The sequence below is a fragment of the Triticum aestivum genome, chromosome 1D, assembly GCF_018294505.1.
Source record: "Triticum aestivum cultivar Chinese Spring chromosome 1D, IWGSC CS RefSeq v2.1, whole genome shotgun sequence".
NCBI lineage: Eukaryota > Viridiplantae > Streptophyta > Magnoliopsida > Poales > Poaceae > Triticum > Triticum aestivum.
Genome location: NC_057796.1, coordinates 26,391,495 through 26,417,913, shown reverse-complemented (window position 1 = coordinate 26,417,913; position 26,419 = coordinate 26,391,495). Strand labels below are relative to the sequence as shown.

At 43.6% G+C, this 26,419-nt stretch overlaps 2 protein-coding genes across 2 annotated transcripts; one reads left to right on the top strand and one right to left on the bottom strand.

Moving 5' to 3' along the window:
• Positions 1-659: 659 nt before the first annotated feature.
• LOC123163948 (uncharacterized) lies at positions 660-1,413 on the top strand. The gene has a single exon (XM_044581357.1). It carries the CDS (start codon positions 661-663, stop codon positions 1,411-1,413), a length of 753 nt encoding a protein of 250 aa, XP_044437292.1. The 5' UTR covers position 660.
• Positions 1,414-18,484: 17,071 nt separating this feature from the next.
• On the bottom strand, positions 18,485-19,644 carry LOC123163937 (uncharacterized). Its single transcript, XM_044581346.1, has 2 exons — positions 18,897-19,644; positions 18,485-18,786 (listed from the first exon to the last, which is right to left on the bottom strand). Exons 1-2 carry the CDS (start codon positions 19,506-19,508, stop codon positions 18,718-18,720), a joined length of 681 nt encoding a protein of 226 aa, XP_044437281.1. The 5' UTR covers positions 19,509-19,644; the 3' UTR covers positions 18,485-18,717.
• Positions 19,645-26,419: the final 6,775 nt, after the last annotated feature.

The following is a 26,419-nucleotide window of genomic DNA, read 5'->3' as shown; positions in this document are numbered from 1 at the left end:
TATAGGTAGTAACATCACACATATCTAGGTTAAATAGATGGTGTAGTATGCAATAAATGAAGAAAGAAATCAAAGTGGTAACATAGGGGGTGTTTGGTTCAGGGATTTTTTAGTCCAAGAGACTAGAAAAAGTCCCTAAAAAGTCCCTAGGAATCAAACGGGAGGGACTTTTTCTATAGGGACTAGAAAAAGACTCTACTAGAGAGTCTTTTTTGATTAGTCCCTGGGACTAGAAAAAGTCCTAGGACTTCTGAACCAAACACCCCCATAGCTAGTTACCACTAGTATGAGTAACATCACACATATCAAGGCAAGATGTGTCTATAGCCTAATAAATGAAGTGCTGCATTTTACCACACATATGTTACTCCCCACTATAAAGGTAGTAACATAGTATTACTTGTCTATACTACTACCCATTGTGGCTAGTCTGAAGGAAAATTGGATTCGCTTCCGTGTGTTTACAGTTCCCAAACAACTCCTTCATTACTCGTCGAGAACCCAAAGGGACAACCGCAAACGCTTCTCCTCAGTTGATTACTGCTCCAGCAACCAAATCTCTTCGCCTCCCTTCTTAATCTCGAGGCCCTCCTATATAAATCCCTCCACCATACCATCCTCTCTATTGATCATCTCCGGGACGGCCGGGAACCATCAGCCATGTCTTCCACCAACAAGATCTCGCTGAAGCTGCTTGTGGACACCAAGTCCAAGAAGGTGCTGTTCGCGGAGGCCGGCAAGAAGTTCGTCGACTTCGTCTTCAGCCTGCTCACGCTCCCCGTCGGCGCCGTCGCCAAGCTCATCTCCGCCGGCGCCATGCACGGCAGCATCGGCCGGCTGTACCAGAGCGTGGACGACATCGGCGGCTGCTACCTGCTCCCCGGCAAGGACAAGGCCGACCTGCTCCAGCCCAAGGTGCTGCACCCGGACACCCGCGAGCTGCTGCTGCTGCAGGGCGGCGTCCGCGCTGGTAAGGGCCAGGATGAGGACGCCGCGTCGTCGCCGCTGGCGAGGTTCAAGATCTACACCTGCGCCGGCTACTGCGCCACGGCCACCATGGAGGCCAAGGCTGCGTGCCCGCAGTGCAAGCAGGCGATGGCCACCGAGGTGACGTTCGTGCTGCCATCCGCCGCGCCCAAGGCCGCGTCGTCGTCGTCTGGCGGCGCCGGCGGAGACGAGGGTGGCGGGTACGTGAAGGGGCTCGTGACGTACATGGTGACGGACGGGCTGGAGGTGACCCCCATGTCCGCCATCTCCAGCATCACCCTCATCAACAAGTTCAGCGTCAACAAGGACGTGGAGCTCGCCGAGAAGTTCGTCAGCGTCGGCATGGACGAGGGGCTCGGCCTCCTCAAGGCGGCGCTGCGCTCCGACACCGTGCTCTCCGACGTCTTCCTCGCCAAGAAGAAGTGAAGTGATCGATCGATGCACGTACCGTACGTGCCTCTTCTGAGGGAATAATAATCATAAACTGAACTATTGTTTGGTCTGCCAGCATGGTGTCTCCAAGTTAGTCGGTCCTGGTCTAAGCTTGCTTGTGTCTCCAATCTAATTGATCCGTTCATTTCCATCCGAGTCAGAGTATTTTTTTTTTCTTAAGCTACCGATTTACTGCCTTATCGAAATATCGAATACGGTGCAAGCTATTGCATCAGTGGAAAAGAATCCGGGACGAGTCGACGTTGTGACGGAAACATCAACCTTTCCACAGTCCAACGGAGGAACACACTAGCTAATGCTATTTTGTTCTTGCGTACAAGAGTTTTGTGCACATATATATAATATATATAATGATATAATAAAATGTACATACGGCGTGTACAACCTAACTCAAGAATATGCAAGTCGGTAATTTCCTTTACATTTCGTTCAGTTGCATTTTTAACTCCCTATTGTTTACATAGATACAATTGCAGGAGTCATATGTTGCATCTTCCTACTGCTCCTGCTCCTTACTAGTGGCACAAGCAGGCAACCCGATCAAGGTTCTGGCAAAAGCAGTCTATTTGTGTGTCTTTGTCGTCCATATTGCCGAAGAGCGATGCTATCTTCCTGGTGCCACCACCAGCATGTTTTGTTAGTTTAGTTATCTCACCTCCAATCTAATCAGTAGTGGTCTCTCTGTATCTCAGTCAAATTTTCACAAACATTCAACCAAAGTGGAGATCAATATATCCACTCGCATAGTTTGTTATTATGAGTTGCAGCAGAGCTCGATTTAACAAGGTGTGGAAAAAATCTATGAATTTTGCTGGTCCCATTGAAGTTTAATTTATTTGTCTTTCCTAAAGTGTCGATTGGCTATAAATTTTTGTTTGATTCATCATAAAATAGAGACCAAAATAAATCTCTATAGGTTGTCGTTGTCGGTGGAGTGATTGTCGTGAACCACTTATAGCGGTAGCCTAAAAATATCATCTGTGACCACCAATGAGGCCAAGAGAATATGGTTATATAAGTATTTTATTTTCTCAAAACTCACAAGCTAGATTTATTAGCTTCATCTGGCTTATGTCTGTGCTTGCTTGCAATAATACTTTTTGAAGCAATGTTGAGGAGTTGACCTATTTTTAAAAATTAACCTCATTTGCTTGCTGTGTCTGCAATTCTACACTATTTGTTGGACGGAAACTCTACTTCTTCAACTTGCAAAACTAAATCACCACAGCAACATCTGCCTTTGACAAATATTCATCAAATCAAATCATCTTTCGTATTTGTGTGTATCAGAACAAACGTTAAATTCTATTTGGTTGTATGACTAATTTTCAAAATACTAATTGCAAATCCTCTATCCTATTTAGCATGTACTTAATCGCATGCCAATTTCTTGCAAACAACCAAAAAGGAATCAGTGGCCCATTATTAAAAAACTAAACAACCATTCAATTGTTGTTGAGACCAAGCCATTTAGCATTTAGAAGCCTACTATATGTCCCGTAGCAATGCGCGTGATATTCATCTAGTTTGTTTAACATATGATGACAAATGATTGGCTCGATAATAACCTTTTCCCGCTACGGCCAGCAAGAAATTAAACATGTGCATGGATGGAGCCCATCCACCGGCACTAGTAGAAAAATGCCATATGTACCGGTTCATAAGGCCCATCTGTCCCAGTTGGGGAACCGGGACTAAAGGGTCGTTACTAATGCCCTAGGCCTTTAGTCCCGGTTCTTATACCAACCGGGACAGATGGGCCTCCACGTGGCCGCTCCGGCGAGCCCAGGCAGGAGGGCCTTTGGTCCCGGTTGGTAGCACCAACCAGGACCAATAAGCTTCCATGCGTCAGCATTTCAGGGGCTGGTTTTTTTTTGAAAGGAGGTGGTTTAGGGGTTTTGGGGGTTAATTTAGGTTGTTATATAGGTAGCTAATAGAGAGATGTGTCCTCTCTTATCTCCGTGCTACTGCTATGCCTTCACTTCAATCCATGACTTAGATTGAAGTGAGGCAACATGTGGTGCATGTCGAAAGTAATACTAATCCTAACTTGATCAAGTTTGGATTGTACAACTTTCGACATGCACCACATGCATGTTGCCTTCACTTCAATCCAATCCATGTTCATTTCACCCACAGATATATAATAACTCTTCATACTCGCATCATGCATCATCATAATAACAAGTCCTACTAATCATCATCATACAACTTCTACTCATTATTAATAACAAGTCATACGATCATCATCCTGATAGTCATCGAACCAACCCTACTTAATTGTTCTTAGCACATGATCATCAGTATTATGCATGACCTAAATACCCTATTTAAGGTAAAATAGCATAAAACAATATAGAACCTGACTCTCCATTATGGAGAATGGAGATCATCCTGTCTCCAATTCTTGCGCGGCGCTTCCTTTTGCTTCCAAGAACCTCCTTACGACTGTCCATACATTTTTTCCATTCTCTGATTAGCATGTCTCCACTTCTTTTAGAAATCCGGTATGGACAGTTGAGATTCGTAGGATGACCTGGATATATGTTCAAAACACGAAGGCTGCCATTCTGATACATCAAATGAGGCACACAATCCTCTGGGATTCTCTGTTGAAAAACATAGTAATAACTTCATAGTTAGCAATGATGTACTAGTTTTAGAAGTATGCAAAAGATGCACGGATGTCGTAATAGTAAAAAATCTTACCAGGGTATCTCCATGGTAGTTACCGTAGTTCAACACGTGCACTAGTGGCACGCATTGATCATAATGTTGAGGAGTTTGATTGTAGATATTGTAATTCTCAAGATCAGTAGAAAATCCGATCAGATGATTTTTCTCCTGATAAGTTAACTCGGAGCCATCGGTGTAGTTGGTTTTGTCTACCATGTTCTGCACATTGTTTGAACAATCAAAATAAGTTGTCAATGGAAATAAGCTGTCAACTATTTTGAAATAAACAATATAAATTAGTTAATAATTAACTATGTTTGAGAAACTCACATAGCGGTAGAACTGGAGGCGTATCAACAAGGACCCAAATGTCCATATTGTCTTGGTCGATGTCAGGATCACCAAGATCCATGGTGACAAGCATACCCTCATCAAAACCATACATCTTGCAAAATGCTTCCCAATTTTTGCAACCAAAATGGGTTACGCTCTCAGCATTATACAGATTTACTTCAAAATCCACATCATGATGGGTCCTTAGGTGAATTTTCTTCGTTTCAAAATTTTCATGGTCTTCAAAATCCATCCTCTCCAAGACATAGCGTCTTGCATGGCATGGGATAAGCTATACTCGAATTGTAAAAGATGAAAATTACACATTGAAATAGTTGAAGTCATGCTTAATTACGAAAAAAACACTTGTCGCCGTTGCGTACCGTTTCAACATCGAAGGTCTCCTCGAGCTTAATGCTGAAGCGCCGATCATCGTCCAGGTGAGGCCTGTCGCACAAACCTCGATCGTCGTGGCACCAGGCGCACTCCCCCGGGAGACTTTCGTCGTCCGATAACGACATTTCCTACGTTCATAATTCAAAGATTAAACTTGTACAATTAAATATATGTACTACAAAAACTAAATTAGATCATTATTATTCATCACGGGTTGACTATCGGTTTGTCGAGTCTTTTCTTGAAAACTCTCAGCTCACGTGGTGTATACATTCGACCGTTGGTGATGGTCGCTCCTCCATTTGTCCCCGAGTGCATTACACCAAAATGTCTAGCACACGGGAACGAAGGAGAATCGACCCCCACGACAACAGTCGGGATTCTTCGTCCTCTCATATATATATGGTGGAACTCTCCCTCACTGATTCCTCTCTGACATTTGTGACCGTCGGTGATGGTAGCTCCTCCTTTCGTTCCCGAGTGCATTACACCAAATTGTCTAGCACACGGGAACGAAGGAGAAGCTACCCCACGACAACAGTCGGGATTCTTCGTCCTCTCATATATGGTGGAGACTCGACAGACTTAAAGTCAACCCGAAATATCGTTTAATTATCTTTCTAAAAAAGGATTTGGCTGGTCTCACCTCGAGGTCGGAGGGGGTCGGTGACGGGGACGACGGCGGGGATGATGGAGGGGGCTCCTAGATTTCTGCGACAACAAAAACCCTATAAGCTATCAACTAATCATATGCATACGCCTTGCATAGTGCTCTCCAATTTTAGCATTCAAAGTAGGAGTAGTTCTCCAATTTGAGCATTCAATAAGCAAAACCAAATCGTAAAATAAAGTAGTATTCAAATTAGCATGCATTCAAAGCAAAACTACATCATCTCTTCCATCCGTACATCGTCAAATATTATCACTAATACACCTCGAATACTATCATACATATATATAGCATCGCTAGTACAGCTAGAACCGTAGCACCCGACGGGTATCGGCGCGGACGGTGGACACCCAAAGAGAATGAACCATCACAGGATCATAGCTCCAGTGAGATCCCTGAAGAACCTCCCAGGTATTGTCGAACCTGCCCTCCAACACAACCATGTAGCGACGGACGTGCTCGTCCTCCTCGCTGACACGGTGACGTACCACCTCCGCGGTGTCCGGAAGCCTAGGCACCGTCATTGGCCCACGCGACCGCCACCAAACAAGGATCGGGTCAACGACGGGCTGGCTCCTCACCAACCTACGCCCCTCGGAAGGTAGCAGCTCCCAATACCAGCCCGGCGGAGCCCAGTCCCAGACATGGCCCCTCTGATCAAGCCGGCCTCCTCCGCCGAGTCGACGACGAGGATGCGGGATAGGCATCATTGATGTCGATGCGGGAATAATTGCTTGAACTAAAAAAATAAACTAGTTCTATTAATTTCCTTGCTAAAAATAAACTACTTCTATAGTAAAATAGAGTAGTTTTATTAAATCAACTAGTTCAACTACTAATTAAGCACTTACTATAAATAAAATAAAGTAGTACTTACTGAAATAAACTACTTCTATATATAGTAAAATAGAGTAGTTTTATTAAATCAACTAGTTCAACTACTAAGCACTTACTATAAATAAAATAAAGTAGTACTTACTAAAAATAAACTACTTCTATAGTAAAATAAAGTAGTTTTATTAAATCAACTAGTTCAACTACTAAGCACTTACTATAAATAAAATAAAGTAGTACTTACTAAAAATAAACTTGTTTAACTAGTTCTATTATTTATCGACCCCCCCCCCTCATGTCGAAGTTATCGGGGAGGGGGTATATCGACAACGACATACCCGATAAAAAAAGAGGAAGAAGAAGAAAAAAAGAGAAGAAGAAGAAAAAAAGAGAAGAAGAAGGAATAGAGGAGAAGAAGAAAAAAAAGATTTTTAATCTATTTTTTCTTCTCCTCTATTCCTTCTCCTTCTCCTCTTTTTTTCTTCTTCTTCGTCCTCTTCTTATTTTTCTTCTTCTTCCTTCTTCTTTTCTTCCTCTTTTCTTCTTTCGTTAATTTCCTTCCTCGACGACCCTAACCCTAAACAGTACAACTAACTACAACGACTTCGCTTGCATACATATGAACAAATATGATCGATCATCTATGAACAATATAAAAACATCATATGATATATGAACAAAAAATCACATCTATGAACAAAAAAATCATCTAATCATATATTTTTTACGGCGGCCACGGCGGCGGCGGCGGGGGGCAGGGCAGGGGCGCGGGGGCCGGGGCTCACTGGGGCGGCGTCGGCGACGGCGTCGGGGCAGGGCGGCGCGGACCGGGGCGGTGACGACGCGGGGCGGCGCGGCGACGGCGTCGAGGCAGGGCGGCGCGCGGCGACGGCGTTGGAGCAGGGGCGGCGGCGCGGCGACGGCGTCGAGGCAGGGGCGCGCGCGGCGACGGCGTCGGGGCAGGGGAGCACGCGGCGACAGCGTCGGGGCAGTGGGAAGAAGAACTGAACCGAAAATTTCACAAGTGTGGCTTATATAGACAGACCTTTGGTCCCGGTTCGTGGCAGCAACCGGGACCAAAGCACCCCTTTAGTCCCGGTTGGAGCCACCAACCGGGATCAAAGGTCGCTTTTCAGCAGCCTAAAGGGCGGGAACCAGAGGCCTTTGGTCCCGGTTGGTGGCACAAACCGGGACTAAAGGGTGCGCATTGGTACCGGTTGTTGGCATGAAATGGTACCAATGTACGCCTTTAGTACTGGTTGGTGGCACCAACCGGGACTAAAGGCCTTGTGCTGCCCGCATCGCGGCACGAAAGTTTAGTCCCACCTCTGCTAGCTGAGGGAGCGCGAGAGTGGTTTATAAGCCCCACTCCCCCTGCCCTCTCGAGCTCCTCTCAAATGCAGGCTTTCGGGCCTAAACACACTGTATCTGCCTGTGGGCCTATTGGGCCTTCTACGGGCCTGAATCCTGGCCCATTGGTGGGTTTCTAGTCGTATTCAGGCCGTGGTGGCCCAGTAGGTGGCTTTTTTATTTTTTTTCCAGTTTATTTCTTTTCTTTTTTGCTTTATTTATTTTATTTTGTTTCTACTTACAACAAAATATTTATTTATTTTATTTTATTTTGTTTCTAATTACTTATTTATTTTATTTTATGATAATTCTTTTTGCTATTAAAGTTTCTAAACAAAGTTCTTTATGAAAATTCTTTTTGCTTTTAATGATTTTGAACAGAAAAAACTTTGATAATTTTAGTTGCATCAATTTTATATAATTTTAGTTTCAGTAATACTAGAGGTTGCTTATAATGTTTTGAACAGAAAATATGTTGATAATTTTAGTTATGTTATTAAAGTTTATTTTATTTTGTTTCTACTTGTATATTTTATTAAAGTTTATTTTATTCTATTTCTAATTACTTATTTATTTATTTTATGATATTTTTTATTTTCCATGCATTTACTGATTATTTTCAGCTATAAGACCCTGAAATTGAAAAGCACTACAAATGAACTCTAAAAAGGTTGAAAGTTGGCATGGTATCATCATTTCACCCACATAGCATGTGCAAGAAAGTAGAGAGGGTTACGGCAAAAACTGGATGCACTTCGTGTACAAAACGGACAATCTCTTTCGAAGTATCAGGGTTTCATACGGAAACTCGTCTGTTACAAAGGGATTTCATCTTTTAGAACTTATTTGAACTCCATAGTTTTTCTGTGTTCAAAGTGCACCATTCAAAGCCACATCATCAATTTTCAACCCTTTCTGACTTCATTTGTTATTTTCCATGCATTTACTGATTATTTTGAGCTATAAGACCATGAAATTGAAAAGCACTACAAATGAACTCTGAAAAGGTTGAAAGTTGGCATGGTATCATCATTTCACCCACATAGCATGTGCAAGAAAGTAGAGAGGGTTACGGCAAAAACTGGATGCACTTCGTGTACAAAACGGACAATCTGTTTCGAAGTATCAGGATTTCATACGGAAACTCGTCTGTTACAACAGGCATTTCAAATGAACTACGAAAAGGTTGAAAGTTGGCATGGTATCATCATAATAGTTGTGGAGAGAAAGTCTTCACTTTTTTTCGCTTGTGTGCTTTGCTTATTGCGCCGTAACCATGGATAATCTTCATCGTTTATCAGGATGCTTGGGTCAGCCTTGACTTTGAAGGGAGGAATTTCATGAAACTTTTCATAATCTTCAGACATGTCTGTCTTGCCCTCCACTCCCACAATGTCCCTTTTTCCTGAAAGAACTATGTGGCGCTTTGGCTCATCGTATGATGTATTCGCTTCCTTATCTTTTCTTTTTCTCGGTTTGGTAGACATGTCCTTCACATAGATAACCTGTGCCACATCATTGGCTAGGACGAACGGTTCGTCAGTGTACCCAAGATTGTTCAGATCCACTGTTGTCATTCCGTACTGTGGGTCTACCTGTACCCCGCCTCCTGACAGATTGACCCATTTGCACTTAAACAAAGGGACCTTAAAATCATGTCCGTAGTCAAGTTCCCATATGTCCATTATGTAACCATAATATGTGTCCTTTCCCCTCTCGGTTGCTGCATCAAAGCGGACACCGCTGTTTTGGTTGGTGCTCTTTTGATCTTGGGCGATCGTGTAAAATGTATTCCCATTTATCTCGTATCCTTTGTAAGTCAATACAGTCGAAGATGGTCCCCTGGACAACGAGTACAACTCATCACAAACAGTGGTGTCACCTCTGAGACGTGTTTCCAACCAACTGCTGAAAGTCCTGATGTGTTCACATGTAATCCAGTCGTCACACTGCTCCGGGTGTTTGGAGCGCAGACTGTTCTTGTGTTCATCGACATACGGGGTCACCAAGGTAGAGTTCTGTAGAACTGTGTAGTGTGCTTGAGACCAAGAATGCCCGTCCCTGCATATTATTGAGTCCGCTCCTAGCGTGCCTTTTCCAGTCAGTCTCCCATCATACCGCGATTTAGGGAGACCTATCTTCTTAAGGCCAGGAATGAAGTCAACACAAAACCCAATGACATCCTCTGTTTGATGGCCCATGGAGATGCTTCCTTCTGGCCTAGCACGGTTACGGACATATTTCTTTAGGACTCCCATGAACCTCTCAAAGGGGAACATATTGTGTAGAAATACGGGGCCCAGAATGACAATCTCGTCGACTAGATGAACTAGGACGTGCGTCATGATATTGAAGAAGGATGGTGGGAACACCAGCTCGAAACTGACAAGACATTGCGCCACATCACTCCTTAGCCTTGGTATGATTTCTGGATCGATCACCTTCTGAGAGATTGCATTGAGGAATGCACATAGCTTCACAATGGCTAATCGGACGTTTTCCGGTAGAAGCCCCCTCAATGCAACCGGAAGCAGTTGCGTCATAATCACGTGGCAGTCATGAGACTTTAGGTTCTGGAACTTTTTCTCTGGAATATTTATTATTCCCTTTATATTCGACGAGAAGCCAGTCGGGACCTTCATACTGAGCAGGCATTCAAAAAAGATTTCCTTCTCTTCTTTGGTAAGAGCGTAGCTGGCAGGACCTTCGTACTGCTTTGGAGGCATGCCGTCTTTTTCGTGCAAACGTTGCAGGTCCTCCCGTGCCTCAGGTGTATCTTTTGTCTTCCCATACACGCCCAAGAAGCCTAACAGGTTCACGCAAAGGTTCTTCGTCACGTGCATCACGTCGATTGAAGAGCGTACCTCTAGCTCTTTCCAGTAGGGTAGGTCCCAAAATATAGATTTCTTCTTCCACATGGGTGCGCGTCCCTCAGCGTCATTCGGAACAGCTAGTCCGCCGGGACCCTTTCCAAATATTACGTGTAAATTAGAGACCATAGCAAGTACGTGATCACCGGTACGCATGGCGGGCTTCTTCCGGTGATCTGCCTCGCCTTTGAAATGCTTGCCTTTCTTTCGACATTGATGGTTGGTCGGGAGAAATCGACGATGGCCCAGGTACACATTCTTCCTGCATCTGTCCAGGTATATACTTTCGGTGTCAGCTAAACAGTGCGTGCATGCGTGGTATCCCTTGTTTGTCTGTCCTGAAAGGTTACTGAGAGCGGGCCAATCATTGATGGTCACGAACAGCAACGCCTTTAGGTCAAATTCTTCCCCCATGTGCTCATCCCACGCACGTACACCTGTTCCATTCCACAGCTGTAAGAGTTCTTCAACTAATGGCCTTAGGTACACATCAATGTCGTTGCCGGGTTGCTTAGGGCCTTGGATGAGAATTGGCATCATAATGAACTTCCGCTTCATGCACATCCAAGGAGGAAGGTTATACATACATAGAGTCACGGGCCAGGTGCTGTGATTGCTGCTCTGCTCCCCGAAAGGATTAATGCCATCCGCGCTTAAAGCAAACCATACGTTCCTTGGGTCACTTGCAAACTCAGCCCAGAACTTTCTCTCGATTTTTCTCCACTGCGACCCGTCAGCGGGTGCTCTCAACTTCCCGTCTTTCTTACGGTCCTCACTGTGCCATCGCATCAACTTGGCATGCTCTTTGTTTCTGAACAGTCGTTTCAACCGTGGTATTATAGGAGCATACCACATCACCTTCGCAGGAACCCTCTTCCTGCGGGGCTCGCCCTCAACATCACCAGGGTCATCTCGTCTGATCTTATACCGCAATGCACCGCATACCGGGCATGCGTTCAAATCCTTGTACGCACCGCGGTAGAGGATGCAGTCATTAGGGCATGCATGTATCTTCTCCACCTCCAATCCTAGAGGGCATACGACCTTCTTTGCTGCGTACGTACTGTCGGGCAATTCGTTATCCTTTGGAAGCTTCTTCTTCAATATTTTCAGTAGCTTCTCAAATCCTTTGTCAGGCACAGCATTCTCTGCCTTCCACTGCAGCAATTCCAGTACGGTACCGAGCTTTGTGTTGCCATCTTCGCAATTGGGGTACAACCCTTTTTTGTGATCCTCTAACATGCGATCGAACTTCAGCTTCTCCTTTTCACTTTCGCACTTTTCCCTTGCATCAACAATGACCCGGCGGAGATCATCATCGGGCACATCGTCTGGTTCCTCTGGATCTTCAGCTTCCTCTTGATCTTCAGCTTCCCCCGTTGCAGCATCACCGTATTCAGGGGGCACATAGTTGTCATCGTCCTCTTCTTCTTCGCTGTCTTCCATCATAACCCCTATTTCTCCGTGCTTCGTCCAAACATTATAGTGTGGCATGAAACCCTTATAAAGCAGGTGGGTGTGAAGGATTTTCTTGTCAGAGTAAGACCTCGTATTCCCACAATTAGGGCATGGACAACACATAAAACCATTCTGCTTGTTTGCCTCAGCCACTTCGAGAAAATTATGCACGCCCTTAATGTACTCAGAGGTGTGTCTGTCACCGTACATCCATTGCCGGTTCATCTGCGTGCATTATATATAATTATGTGTGTCAAAAGTAAGAAAATTAGACAAGTATCTATCTAAAGTAAGATTTTTTTCTTTCAGAAAGAAGATAAGAACAAGAGGCTCACCACGGTGGTGCCGGCGACGAGATCGGCGCGGGCGATCGACGGCGGTGAAGACGAGGACGGGGCGTGACGGACCGCTAAACCTAGACAAATCTCGGAAAAAATGGAGCTCGGAGGTCGAGCTTCGAGAGGAGAAAGCTTAACTAGTGTGGCTCGGGCATTTCATCGAACACCTCACATGCATAAGAGGTGAGCTAGAGCACCCAAATGCCCTTCCTCCCCGGCCAGCAAAAAACAGAGCACTGTGGAGTGCTCTGCTCGCCGGCGATGGGGTATATATAGGCAACTCATTTGTCCCGGTTCGTGGCTGGAACCGGGACTAAAGGCCATCCTTCTGTCCCGGTTCCTGCCACGAACCGGGACCAATGGTTGTGGGCCAGGAGCGAGGCCCATTGGTCCCGGTTCGTGCCAAGAGCCGCGACAAATGGGCCCAGACGAACCGGGACCAATGCCCACGAGGCCCCGGCCGGCCCCCTGGGCTCACGAATCGGGACAAATGCCTCCATTGGTCCCGGTTCGTGGCAGAACCGGGACTAATGGGCTGGCCAGGCCCGAACGAAAGCCCCTTTTTCTACTAGTGCGGCCTCACTCGCACCCAGAGAGTGTACAAACCTAGGATGCTCCAGGGTGACGATTCACGATAGAGACCACCTAGCATTTAGATACGTGCATGTCATTCAACTACCTCACCGGGGGACGCCAGCCGCACAAGGAACCAGGAAACAATATAGCGTCCACCGCCAAGGCCGTGCGATGCCAAGGTTTTCGAAACCGTTCGGTCTCGGACCCACTTGCCAGCCAGCTAGAACGCAAAACAGTAGTACAGGCACTTGCCATGGCAGTTAGCTACCAAAAACATCTTCTACAGAAGAAGAGCAAGAAACTATATGCACTAAAGTTGGTACTAGCTAGCATTAAGATTGTGATAGGGGATGGCACGAACATGCTAACTAGAAAATCAAGGGCAATGCAATTACTAAAACACCACATTACTTCCTTCCAATTGCTGATGATACCAAAGTCATGAACCACCATTGCTACTACGGAATAGAATATCACTAACTACAACTCAAAATAAAAAATCACACACTAGTCATCACTTGTTGCTTACAAGTGGTTTGTTGATGGGATTTATACATACCATTTCTGACTCTGTCTGACCAAATAATCGATGGATTATGTAGCTCACAATGGTAGAAATGAATTGAATAATGTGAATTGTGATCGTCGAATTCACTTTGCTTGCTTACTGGTAGGCGATGGCGCTTGTTGAGTTGAGGGGGTCGGTGATCGTCCGGCACCCGGTAGGACTCCGCGTTGATCTCTGATATCCCGCGGTTGGAAGTAGCAGCCAGAGACAAGAACGTTTATGGAATTACAATGGATCCCCCGGGAGGAGCGATAGAATATGGAATGTAAGGGAAGTAAGGGAGGTTGCAGAGGAGGAACGTGAACTCACATCGAGTTGCTTCTACACCGTCGGGGGACGGCGGGGAGGGCAGCTGTGCGGTAGAGCACCAGTGAGGTTGTAGATATCTTCCTCCATCTCCTCCATGGAGAGCGTTGCGGAGAACCGTGGCCTGTCGAGCACATCAGCGCGTACCAAACTCCGATCGTGCTCGGCTGCCTACGACGTCGTGCCTGCAGCTGTCGCGGCCGAGTGGGAAAATACAGTAGGGCGGTAGCAGCGGCGTAGACACGCCTTCATCGGCCGCAGAGAAACAGCCTCGGTGACTTCAGAGGAGTCGTTATCCATAGAGTTGCCAATGCCCGATGTCGCCATCACCTTGCTGAGGCCGAGCTTTAGCCTCTGGCTGACCTCGTCGAGCTGCTGCGAGCAGGATCCTGTAGCCGGGATGATGGCTTCACTGGCGCAGTTGATGGGAGCACACAGCAAGACCCGTTGGCTCCCCCACGCCTTGAGTGTCGATGGAAGCGATGACAGTGTTGCACGACGGGTGCTCAACAACATCGTCACTGCCTCCACGGCAGCGCCCCTTATCTCCCTAACGCCTCCTCCGCGTTGGGATCCGACGAGGGAGCCACGGGAGATAGGTCCGCTGAGTTCACTATGGTCGGCGTTGGCGTCGCACCCTCAACCGCCGCTTTTGTTGTCACCTCGGATCTGGTGGCGGTGACAGCAAGAGGGGTATGGAGTGGATGTGGTGAGGAGAGGAGAAAAAGATAAGACGAGGAGGATTGTTGGCCAATAAGTAACAGGGGCATATGCACATGTGTGAGTTCAGTGTGTGGTACAATGGGGTTTCCACTTCTACTTTATGACTATTTTAGGACTTAATTATAGAACCATCTGCTTTTATTGTTTGATATGTATTGTTGAGTGTGCCATTTCTCTGCGAATATCTCCTCCCATTCCATTGCATGGATCACCATTTCTTAATGTTGTTAAGGTGTTCCCATTAGCTTATTGCAAAACAGCATATAATGCAATGCTCATTTACATGTTTACTTCATGTTGAATGGTCCCTAAAAATCCATAAGAATGCTTATAAATTTCCTTCCACAATGATACTAATGATATAATTCTAATGACGTAGAACACACATTTTGCTAGTCGATTTGACGATCTAAACACCATGCCTGCTATACAAACCTCGATAGAGATAGTACACATTTTCATAAATACCTGTTGTCATAGGCACTAAAGTTTGTGTCACTTTGACTATTGACATTTTTTAATAATTCATATCCTAAGGTAAATAATTATATATTTTTCATGCAAAGAGTTTTTAATATATATTTTTGTCTTTCTTTACGAACTTTTTTGAACTTCTTTTTACAAACGCAGTATTTCCTTCTTTTCTCTATTAGAGGGTGCATAAAAATCACTAGTTTCCAATAAAAATGTGCATTGTTAACTATCATTTACTTAAAATCTATATTTAGAAGGTTTATCAGGATACATTGCTACTCCATTGATTAAACCATCTACCGGCCCTAACCCTCCGCATGTGATCTTCTGTTTGAGGGACGACACATCTCTGCCTTGCTTCTATCTACACAACCATTTCGAGTGCGAAGTTTAGAGCATGAGGGGTGCAATTGGAAGTTAGCAATTGTATCTGAGGCATGCGCCACATTATGTAAGATATATTTATTTAAAATCCATGCCATGTATAGTGGACTGTACCATTTAATAAATGTGCTTACTCCCTTCCTTCCTAAATATAAGTCTTTCTAGAGATTTGAATATGGACTAAGTACGGATGTATATAGACGTGGTTTAGAGTGTAGATTCACTCATTTTCCTCCGTATGTAGTCCATATTGAAGTCTCTAAAAAGACTTATATTTGGGAACGGAGGGAGTAGTAACTTTTCATTAACTCAATACTAGATTTCGGCCTCATTTAGCAAGAAGGTTTTCAGGAACCATGGGCGAGTGGGGATTGGAGAGGATTTGGAGGTCCCCCCCCCCCCCCACCCAGTTCCCTCAATTGCACAACCATCCCCAAACTCGTAACTTACCAAATCCCCTTTCTATGAAAAAAAGTTTGGTAGAAGGTTTTATACAGCCAAACTCATATTCATCTATCGGCGGCTAACAAAAATCCATTTTTGCCCAAAGATTGTGCAAATAACAGTGCTAAACTTCAATATCCAATTTTTACATCAAAGATGTTGCGAATATCAAGACAATAATTGTAGAAATGTAAGTTGTTGCAATGAAAGTATACAAGATTATGCAAAATGACAAATTAAAATAACATCATATAGTTAATTACAAGTACCATAATTCAGAAAATGTTACTGTATAAGCACGGACACATGCCACGGTCTAGATAAATCTACAAGACGTCGATTAACGTATGGGTTGTGGTTCATCACAAGCAAAAATACATCATGCTAAGAAAGGGTGTTGTTTCCCTTTTTTACTCCTCCGAGTCGAGAGCGAGCATGTAGACCACGTAGATGATGTCCATATGTAGCTGAGGATGGTGAGAAGCAAGGTAATATTCACTACTACAACGCCAAATAGAACTGTCAAGCCAAATTGTATCATCACTGACGCATTAGCGGCCCATCAATGATGATTTCATCGTCACTGACGGGCTAGCTGGCCTGTCTGTGATGAGATTCATGACCGACGAGCCGTCCGGTTAGTGCTAAGCACAATCTTGTCACTGACCGGCCCTATCGAAGTGGCTGATCTGTGATGTCATTTCTGGCTAGTAGCTTTGGGTTGCACATGAATACAAATCACACCATCACGTAGTTATATTTTCAACATTCCATTTCATATGCACATACACAAAATCTTTTACATTGTCACCACTTACAGCCATGGAGAACAAATGGTTAGTGATAATTTAGCACTGTAACACTGGTCGGCTATCATACATGACCGACAAGTCTTAAAGATCAATGTATTAGGGTGGTTTCAATTCTATGGTGATTAATAATTGAACTGTGGATGGTGGACTCTTGTACAAATTTGGGATGTCTAAACATGCCTTTGATTTGATCTCCCAAATTAGCAGGATATCACATCAACAACTCCCACCACCCCTCAATGTTTGGCACACAAATTTTTGCCAAGATCACAGACTCTCGCACAAGTTTGTTCTGTCTAAGTAGGCCTTAGATTTAATCTCCCAAATGAGGAGGATATCACATCAAAAACTTATATTCCCACCAACCATCAACATTTGGCGCATTTTTTTATGAAGATCACGGGCAGCAGAAAGAGCAATTTTGGACCAAGATGTCCCTGCTAGGTATTAATTGGAGTTGTGAAATCTTGCCAAATTTGAGGGAAAGCAGGTCGTAGATGGCCGAGAGAGGGAACACTATGAGATATGAGGAGCGAGAACACATTAGATGTAATGGTTGTATATACCATTAACCTCTTCTTCCCATAGATTGATAAATAGCCTAGAATTTACTCTCTACCCCAATTTTCAGGGGCAAGATCAGAAGTTGGATTCCTTTGTGAGCCTTGGGCTACCTAACTCGGGACTAAATTATTTGAAATTTATGCCGCCTATTTTAGGTTCGAAATGTGCTATGAATCTTTTGGGTCGAGTTCCATAGAAATTTCTTTTGAAATACATCATTTTGAATGGACAATAAATGAATTGAGATTAATCATATGTATTAGGAATGCGAATAACAAATAAATCTGACAAGTTTGGGAGTGCAAAATATAGTATTGCCACAAAAGACATGAAAACTATAGGAATAGTCGCTCGGATAGAACAAAGAATGACCGTCTTGATCCCACATGGATGGTTGTTAAAAAGAGGTTGGAGCCAATATTCAAATTCACATGGAATTGAGATATAGGAGGCTAATCCAAATGAATTTTGCCAGTACCATTCCCTTTATCCGAATGGCGTTCATAGGAATGGAAACCATAGGGTTTAGAATCATAGAAAGAACCTCCAAACGATATAAAGAGTAGTCTAAGCTTATTTCAGCTTCATATGCATGCATGTCAATGTTGCGTCCCACAACTAAGGTATATTGTTTTATGATTGATATGAACCAAATATTAACATCTGCTAATAAATAAGCAGCTCAGAGGTAACCTTTTTGGGCCTACTGCCAGCAAGAAACTAAATATGTGCATGGACGGAGCCTATCCACGGGCCACACACCTAGAAAGCGTATGAACCGTGTTGCATCACCAAATCATGGGACGCTCCACGAGGACGACGATAAGGACCACCCAGATTTTAGAGATGTGCATGTCATTCAATTACCTTATTTGGACCTTCTTGACACGTCAGCCCCACAAAGAACAGACGACGAACTGTGCAGCGCCCACTGCCAAGGCCACGCAGTGCCAGGGTTTTCGAGACCATTTGGTCCCCACGCCCATGTGTCGGCTAGCTAGAACACAACCCAGTAGTACTGTCACTCGCGACCACAGTTAGCTACCAAAAACATCTTCCAGAGAAAGAAGAGCAAGAAACTGTATGCAGTACTGGCATTAAGATTGCAATAGGGGGTGGACGTTAACGAACGTACTAACTCGACCAACGATGGCAATGCAATTACTAGTACACCACATTGCGTCCTTCCAATCGTTGATGATACCAAAGTTACGAACGACCACTGGTGCTACTATGGAACAGAGTATCACTTACTATTACTACGGAACAGAATATCACTTACTACAACTCGAAATAAAAAAGAACACTGACAAGTCATCACTCGTTGCTTACAACTAGTCTGCTGATGGGATTCATACATACCAACTCTTACTCTATGTGATCAATTAATCGGTGGATTATGTAACTCACAATGGCAGCAATGAACTGAATGTGAATTGTAATCGCCAAATTCACTTTGCTTGCCTACTGTTGGGCGACGACGCTTGTTGAGTTGAGAGGGTCAGCGATCCTCTGGCACCCGGTAGGACTCCGCGTTGATCTCCGATAAGCGTGAACCGGGAAGTAGCAGCTGGGGATGAGAACATTTATAGAATTACAAATGGGTCCCTGGTGAGGAGCGACGGGAGCTCAAATTACAAGGGGAGTGAGGGAGGGAGCAGAGGAGGAACGGGATCTCACATTGATCTGATTCTGCACCGCGGGTGGGCAGTGGCGAGGGCGGCTGCGCGGCAACGCGCCGGTGAGGGCATATATGTCTTCCTCAATCTCTTCCGTGGAGAGCGTCGCGGAGAACCGTGGCCTGTCGAGCGCATCGGCGCGGACCAACCGTCGCTTGCGCTCGGGCGCCTGTGGTGGCACACTCACGGCTGCCGCGTCCGTGTGGGATGACATAGCAGGGCGGCGGCGGCGGGGGTGCGCCTTCAATGGCTGCCGAGAAACCGCCTCAGTGACCACGGGGGACTCGTTGTCCCTGGGGTTGCCGACACCCGGTGCCACGATCACTTCACCGAGCCCGAGTTGTAGCCTCTGGCTGACCTTGTTGAGATCTTGTGAGGAGGAGCCCATGGCCGGGGCGATGGCTTCACCAGCACAGTTGACGGGAGCATATCGCAGCACCCGATGGCTCCCCGGCATCTTGAGTGTCGACGAGAGCGACGACATCGCCTCGCGGTGGGCACTCAGTGACGTTGTCATAGCCTCCGCGGCAGTGCCCCCCGCCTCCCCGACGCTGCTTTCGATCGCGCGATTTGAGGAGGGGGGCTCGGTCGGCGGCTCGGTCGAATTCACCATGGCCGTGAGCGAAGTCGCACCCTCAAACGGCGCTTCTGTGGCCACTCCAGATCTGGAAGCGGCGTCGGCAAAAGGGGTATGGCGTGGATGTGGTGAGAAGGAGTGAAGAGTGAGATACAACGGGAGGAGGGTGGGTTTGTCTGCAACGATGGAACTGTGGGCGAAAGGGGAAATAGGTGAATGCATCGCTGGTGAATAAGTAACGGGGCCGCATGAGCATGCGTGAATTCAGCGGGGTGGTACAATGGGGTTTTCACTTCTGCTTTACGTCTTCTTTGGGATTTTTTTTATTGAACAGTGTTTGGACTGTTGTCTGCGCCCACTCCATTTCTCCACGAATTTCTCCTTTCATTCCACTGTATGGATCACCAGTTTTAAAAGTAATATTTAGATGTACCTATCTACCTAGGGGAAAAGTGCATATAATGCAATGCTCATCTACGCATTTACTTTCATGTTGAGTGGTCCCGTAAAAACCCACAAAAATGCTTAAAAGCTTCCTTTGACAATTAATCTAAGGATATATTTCAGTGATGTATAACACGAGTTTTCAGTCGAATTGACGATCTAAAAACCATGCCTGTCACACAAACCTGGAAAGAGGTATTACCCAAGTTCATAGGCACTAAAATTTCTGTGGATTTGGATATTGAAAGATTTTAAGTAATTCATATCCTAAGGTAAACTAGAAGAACGCTCGTGCGTTGCAACGGGGCCACATTAACTTTAAGAGTTCAATATTAATATTCTCATACATATCAAGTGACATTGGCGACCTTTTTTACCATCAAATCCTAACACACACTCTCTCTCCCTCCCTCTTCCTCACTCTCTCTCCCCCTCTCCCTCTCTCTCTCTAACACACACACACACACATATCCATCTTATTGGGTACGGGACCATAATCCATCTATTTCACACACACAAGTGCATAACAATATGGATTATGTGTATTATATTTGCCACCACAACTGAGGAAATTAATTTCATGTAAATCGGCCAGCCACAGCTCCAAGAATACGCAGAGGAGGTGGCCAGGGTCGGCGTCGGCGCCGTCCGGCGCGGGCCACGGGTCCGCTTCCAAGTAGGTCTGCGCGCCGGCCACCCACGCCAGGTCCTTCAAGTGCCGCTTCCACCGCACCAACTCCCAGGGCCACGGCCAGGGAAGCCGCCCTTCTTCGCCCCCTTCACCGGCCGCGGCCAACACGGTGCCGCGGCAGCCAGCCTCGCTGTCCTCGTCCACCGGCACCGTCGCGACCCAGTGACGTAGCCCAAGCATCGGCCTCGAGAATCAAGAACGCTCGACAACGGAGAGGGAAGGGAAGATCATATACATGTCATAAGAAAGGGAGTTTATTTACTGCTCCCTCGATGTATTGTTTCCTTTGTTTGGAGATTGATTACCATCCTTGAGTTAAGGTAAGGTTAATGTGATTAAGTGATTTTTCTGAAAATCAATTATTTGTTTTCTAATTAATGTGATTGAGTGATTTAAGGTAAGGTTAATTAATTTAGACTTGATTTTTAGATATTGTTCGTGATTGATTCTACATTACTAAATAACTTGCGCCAGTATGAAAAGTTCTGATCTGTTCAGATTTCTTTCGTTGTGTGAGAGGGTGACGCGAAAATAAACCGATGAAGTGGGGGGAGGGGACGAAAAAAATCTACGAAAAAAACCAGCGAAGGTGGGAGGAGGTACCAAAAAACATGGGAGGTGGGACAAAAAAAACCCTGGAAGTGAGACTACCAACTGCTTCATTAGGAATAGAGATAGTTATAAATGTTTCAGGCAAGTGAGTTTTTTATATATATTTTTGTGTTTCTTTACTAACTTTTTGGAACTTATTTTTACAAACATACCATTTCCATCTTTTATCCGTTAGAGGGTGCATAATAATCACTAGTTTCCAATAAAAATATGCATGGTTAACTATCATTAACCGACAGTCAAAGTTTTCTAGGATGCATTACTACTATCGCTCATTAGACCATCCACGCACAACCAGGACCATTGAGGGGTCTATGTGAGCTGAGGGCCCGCAAAATGCAGGGGGGCCCAGTTTGGGCCGAATTTATTTAGTGGCCCAATGTGAACAGCAATACTGTATAGCATAGTAATTGGGTAATCGGGGATTTGCAACGATCAAGCTCCATGGAGCTTGTTTTAAAAAAATCAAAACATTTAGAATTTTTAAAAAATGTCAATTTTTTCTACATATACATATGTATATTCTTCAAGTTTGTATAAAATTTTATCAACTTTTGCATGCTACACAAAAGACACAAATATCTTACCCAAACACAACAAAGAAAAACCTATTTTAATCTGTGTATTGGTCTTTTTGTGTAGATCACATATGAATATGTATGTTCATGAAATTTTATACATGTATACTACAACTATGTCTACATGTATACTTTTTTCAGCAAAAAATTAGGTACAGAAAAGTATTTTCTCTGCAAACGAATAAAGGGCTCTATGGAGCCCGGCCTTTGCTTGCACTTTTCGAGTAATTGGGTTATTTCTCTCACGTTCCTCAGAAAAAAGTAATTGGGGCCTTATTGGTGGCCTGGTCGTTGGGGCCGGTCATCCGGTCGCTGCTAAGTGCCGCAACTATTTGTCACTTTAAGCGTGGCGAGAGGGGAACTCTCGCTGAAGTTTTTCCTCCACATGCGTCATATTGGGCCGGCCCACTGGCGCGCGCATACAGATTCAAAATATAGGAGAGTAAATGGGAGAACCAGGGTTCGATCCTTGGTCTCAAGGAAAAAGTGCATATAATGCAATGCTTATCTACACATTTACTTTCATGTTGAATGGTCCCGTAAAAAATCGCAAAAATGCTTAAAAGCTTCCTTTGATAATTAACATAAGGATATATTTTTAGTGATGTATAACACGAGTTTTGAGTCGAATTGATGATCTAAAAACCATGCGTTTCATACAAACCTGGAAAGAGATATTACCCAAGTTCATAGGCCCTAAAATTTGTGTCGATTTGGCCAATGAAAGATTTTAAATAATTCATATCCTAAGGTAAATAGTTATAAATGCTACATGCAAATGAGTTTTTCATATATATTTTTGTGTTTCTTTACTAACTTTCTGGAACTTATTTTCACAAACATACTATTTCCTTCTTTTATCCGTTAGAGGGTGCATAAGAGTCACTAGTTTCCAATAAAAATGTGCATGGTTAACTATCATTAACTGACAATCAGAGTTTTTTAGGATGCATTACTACTACCGCTGATTAGACCATCTACGGAGGGCCATTGAGGGGCCTGTGTGAGCTGAGGCCCCCCAAAATGCAGGGCCCCCAGTTTGGGCAGAATTTCTTTAGAGCCCGATGTGAACAGCAGTGTGCACATAGTAATTGGGTACTGGGGGATTTGCAACGACCAAGCTCTATCCTCAAAAAAAAGCTCCATGGAGCTCGTTTAAAAAAAATCAAAACATATTTAGAAGTTTTTAAAAATGTAAATTTTTTCTGCAGATACGTATGTATATTCCTCAAGTTTGTATAAAATTTCATCAACTAATTTGATTATTTGCATGCTACACAAAAAAAGACAAATATCTGACCCAAATACAACAAAGAAAGAACCTATTTTAATCTATGTGTTTGTCTTTTTGTGTAGATCGCATATGAATATGTATGTTCATGAAATTTTATACATGTATACTACAACTATATTTCTACATGTATACTTTTTTTCAGAAAAAATTTAGGTATAGAAAAGTATTTTCTCTGCAAAAGAAAATAAAGGCCTCTATGGAGCCCGGCCTTTGCTTGCACTTTTCGAGTAACTGGGGACTTATTTCCCTCATGTCTCTAAAAAAAATAGTCTGGTCGTTGGGGCTGGTCATCCGGTCGCTACTAAGCGCGGCAACTATTCGTCGCTTTATGCGAGGCGAGAGGGGAACTCTCGCTGAAGTCTTACCTCCACATCAGTCGTATTGGGCCAGCCCACTGGCGCGCGTTCGATCTTCGTCTCCGGGCTGCGATCCGGTGCTGCTAGCCACTCGGACTAGGATTCCTCTTGTGTTTAGTTGTAGGGCGCGTCCTACTTGATGCTATTCCATCCATTTTTTTTCTGTTTTGTTTTGTTTCTTTTATTTTTTTCTCTATTTTTTTATTCTTTCTTGCATTTTGTTTCTTGTTTTTTCTTGCATTTTGTTTCTTCTCTATTTTTTGTTTGGTTTTGTTTTTTCGCCATTTTGTTTTCTTTTGGTTTTTTCTTATGCTTGTTTTCGTTTCCACTCTACATTTTTGTATATGTAAAAACTATTTTTTTTATAAGTGATCAACAGTTTTTGTATACACATTCAACATTGTCCGAAAGCTTAGTCAACATTTTAATACTTATCAACATTTTTTAAATACTTGTTCAACATTTTTTACATACTCGTTAAACATTTTTAATATGTACTCAACATTTTTTCAAGTAGTTTTCCAACTTTTTTAATACTTAATCAAAAATTTCAAATACTTGTTCAAAAATTTGTGTAGATGTGCATCAGTTTATCGATTATTATTTTCATATTTTCTCTGAATACAAATTGTTTGGGTAGGCAAGTTTATCTAGTCGCTTAATCTGCCATGCGTCCAAAATTTCAAAGAGCTCGTTTGAAATTAAAGTTTGACCTTTTTACTTATTATTTTGATAACCTACATATGATTCACGGAGTTCGAATGTATTTGTATTACTTTATTTTTGGTTCATAAGTCATAGAGAATCATATATGAAACTATATATGTTTGGACTTATATAATGAAGCGGGGGTATGGTTCGGTTTTGTTATAAGCAAATGTTCAAATTTTATGGCCCCATTGTGCATTTTGCACCGGGGCCCCGAATTCCTGGAGACAGCCCTGCATCTACAGAGCCCTTACCATCTGCACGTCATCTTCTTTTTGAGCGACACCGTGCCTCTGCCTCGCTTCTATTTGCACAACCGTTTTGAGTTCTAGGTTTAGAGCAATGAGGGCTACAATGGAAAGTTGGAAATTGTATGTGAGGCATGTGCCACATTATATAAGATAGTACTGATTTAAAGTTCATGCCATGTATAGGGGAGAGTGCAAGTTAATAAATGTGCTTAGTTACTTCTCATTAACTCAATACCAGATTTCGACCTCATTTAGCAATATGGTTTTTCAGAACCATGGGCGAGTGGGGATTGGAGGAGATTTGGTGTCCCCTTCCTCCACCCAATTTCCTCAGTTGTACGAGCATCCCTAAACCCATCACATCCCAAATCCCCTTTCTACCAAAAAAAATTGTTTGGTAAACAAGGTTTGTTGCAAGGTAAAACTCACATTCGTCTATAATCGGATAATAAAAATCCTTTTTTTGCACGAAGATTGTGCAAATAACAGTGCTACACTTCAAAATCCATTTTTTACATCAAAGATGTTGCAAATATCAAGGCAATAATTGTTGCAGTGTAATCAGTTGCAACAAAAGTACGACAACATTATGCAGAATAAAATATAAAAACCACATCATATAGTTAGCTACAAGTATCATGGTTCAGAAAATGAAGAAATTTGTTATTGTATAAACACGGTCCCATGCCACAGTCTAGATGAAACTACATGATGTCGACTAGCCAATGGGTTGTGGTTCATCACAAAGAAAAATTACAACAGGCTAAGGAAGGGGGTTGTTTTCCCGTGATACTCCCCTTAGCCGAGAGCGAGCACGCAGATGATGTCTGAGATGTAACTGGGATGGTGAGAAGCAAGGAAATGTAATATTCACCACTACAACGTAAAGACAAATTGACCGGTCAAAACTCGCGTCAGCGGTCCGTAAGTGATGACTTCATTATCACAGATGGGCCAGTTAGCTTGTCTGTGATGAGATTTATCACTGAAGAGTCGGCCGGTCAGTGCTAAGCAAAGTCTTATCACTGACCAGTCCTGTAGAAGTGGTTGGCTTGTGATGTTAAATTCTGACTGCTAGCTTTGGGCTGCACATCAATACAAATCACAAACATCACAGTGATATACTTTCAATATTCCATTCATATGCACATGTACAAAATAATTTTACGCTACATTTCATGGCATATACATATATTGCATTGAGTAGCCTCATATACAAAAAACTACATATCATGATCATAAACAAATTACTGTTGGACAATTGATAGAAAAGCAGCATTCATAACTATGATCATTCATGGCATAATCTTGTATAGGGAGTACGTCCGTGATAAGTAGGTCGTTATCCAACTGCTTCTACTACTATTGTTCCACCCCAAAACCGCTATTCGGCATGCGTCTCAAGGTATTAAGTTTATAAAAATAGAGCAACACAATAAGTAAGATGACATAATATAGACAGAAAGAAATCTAATAATAAGATTAAACCCCATCGTTTTATTCTTAGTAGAAACTTAGCAGAAACAATACAAATACGTGTCTTGTCCCCGTTCTATCACTGGGATACAAAACACTGTAATATTGAACCTACTACTATGCACCACTCCCTGTGAAGAATTACCCATCTAGCTATCTTGGCCGGAGAAGACAAATAATTCGGAAAGCATACATAGTTACTCAATTACACAAAAAAGAAAGTTCAAAATTTTAAAAATATTCAATGAACAAATTCATCAGATCCCAACAAACACACCATAAGAATTACATCCGGTTGATCTCGGAGGAGAACATGGTATCGAAGATCCAAGAGAGATAGAGAAAAGCCAGCTAGCTACTACTATGGACCCGTATGTCCCAAAGAAACTACTCACACATCATCATGGAGGAAGCAAGGTTGATGAAGAGGCCTCCTCCAATGGCTTCCCCCTCCGGTAGAATTCCAGAATAGGCTTCCAGATGGGATCGCTTTGAAACAGAGGCTTGCGACGGTGACGATAATATTATGTAAGGAAC

Bases quoted from the DNA above. Each gene is read 5' to 3' on its own strand.
- LOC123163948 (XM_044581357.1), top strand. From the start codon at position 661: ATGTCTTCCACCAACAAGATCTCGCTGAAGCTGCTTGTGGACACCAAG.
- LOC123163937 (XM_044581346.1), bottom strand. From the start codon at position 19,508: ATGGTGAATTCGACCGAGCCGCCGACCGAGCCCCCCTCCTCAAATCGC. The intron at 18,787-18,896 runs GTGAGATCCCGT...TCTCATCCCCAG, and splicing joins CGGTGCAGAATCAGATCAAT to CTGCTACTTCCCGGTTCACG.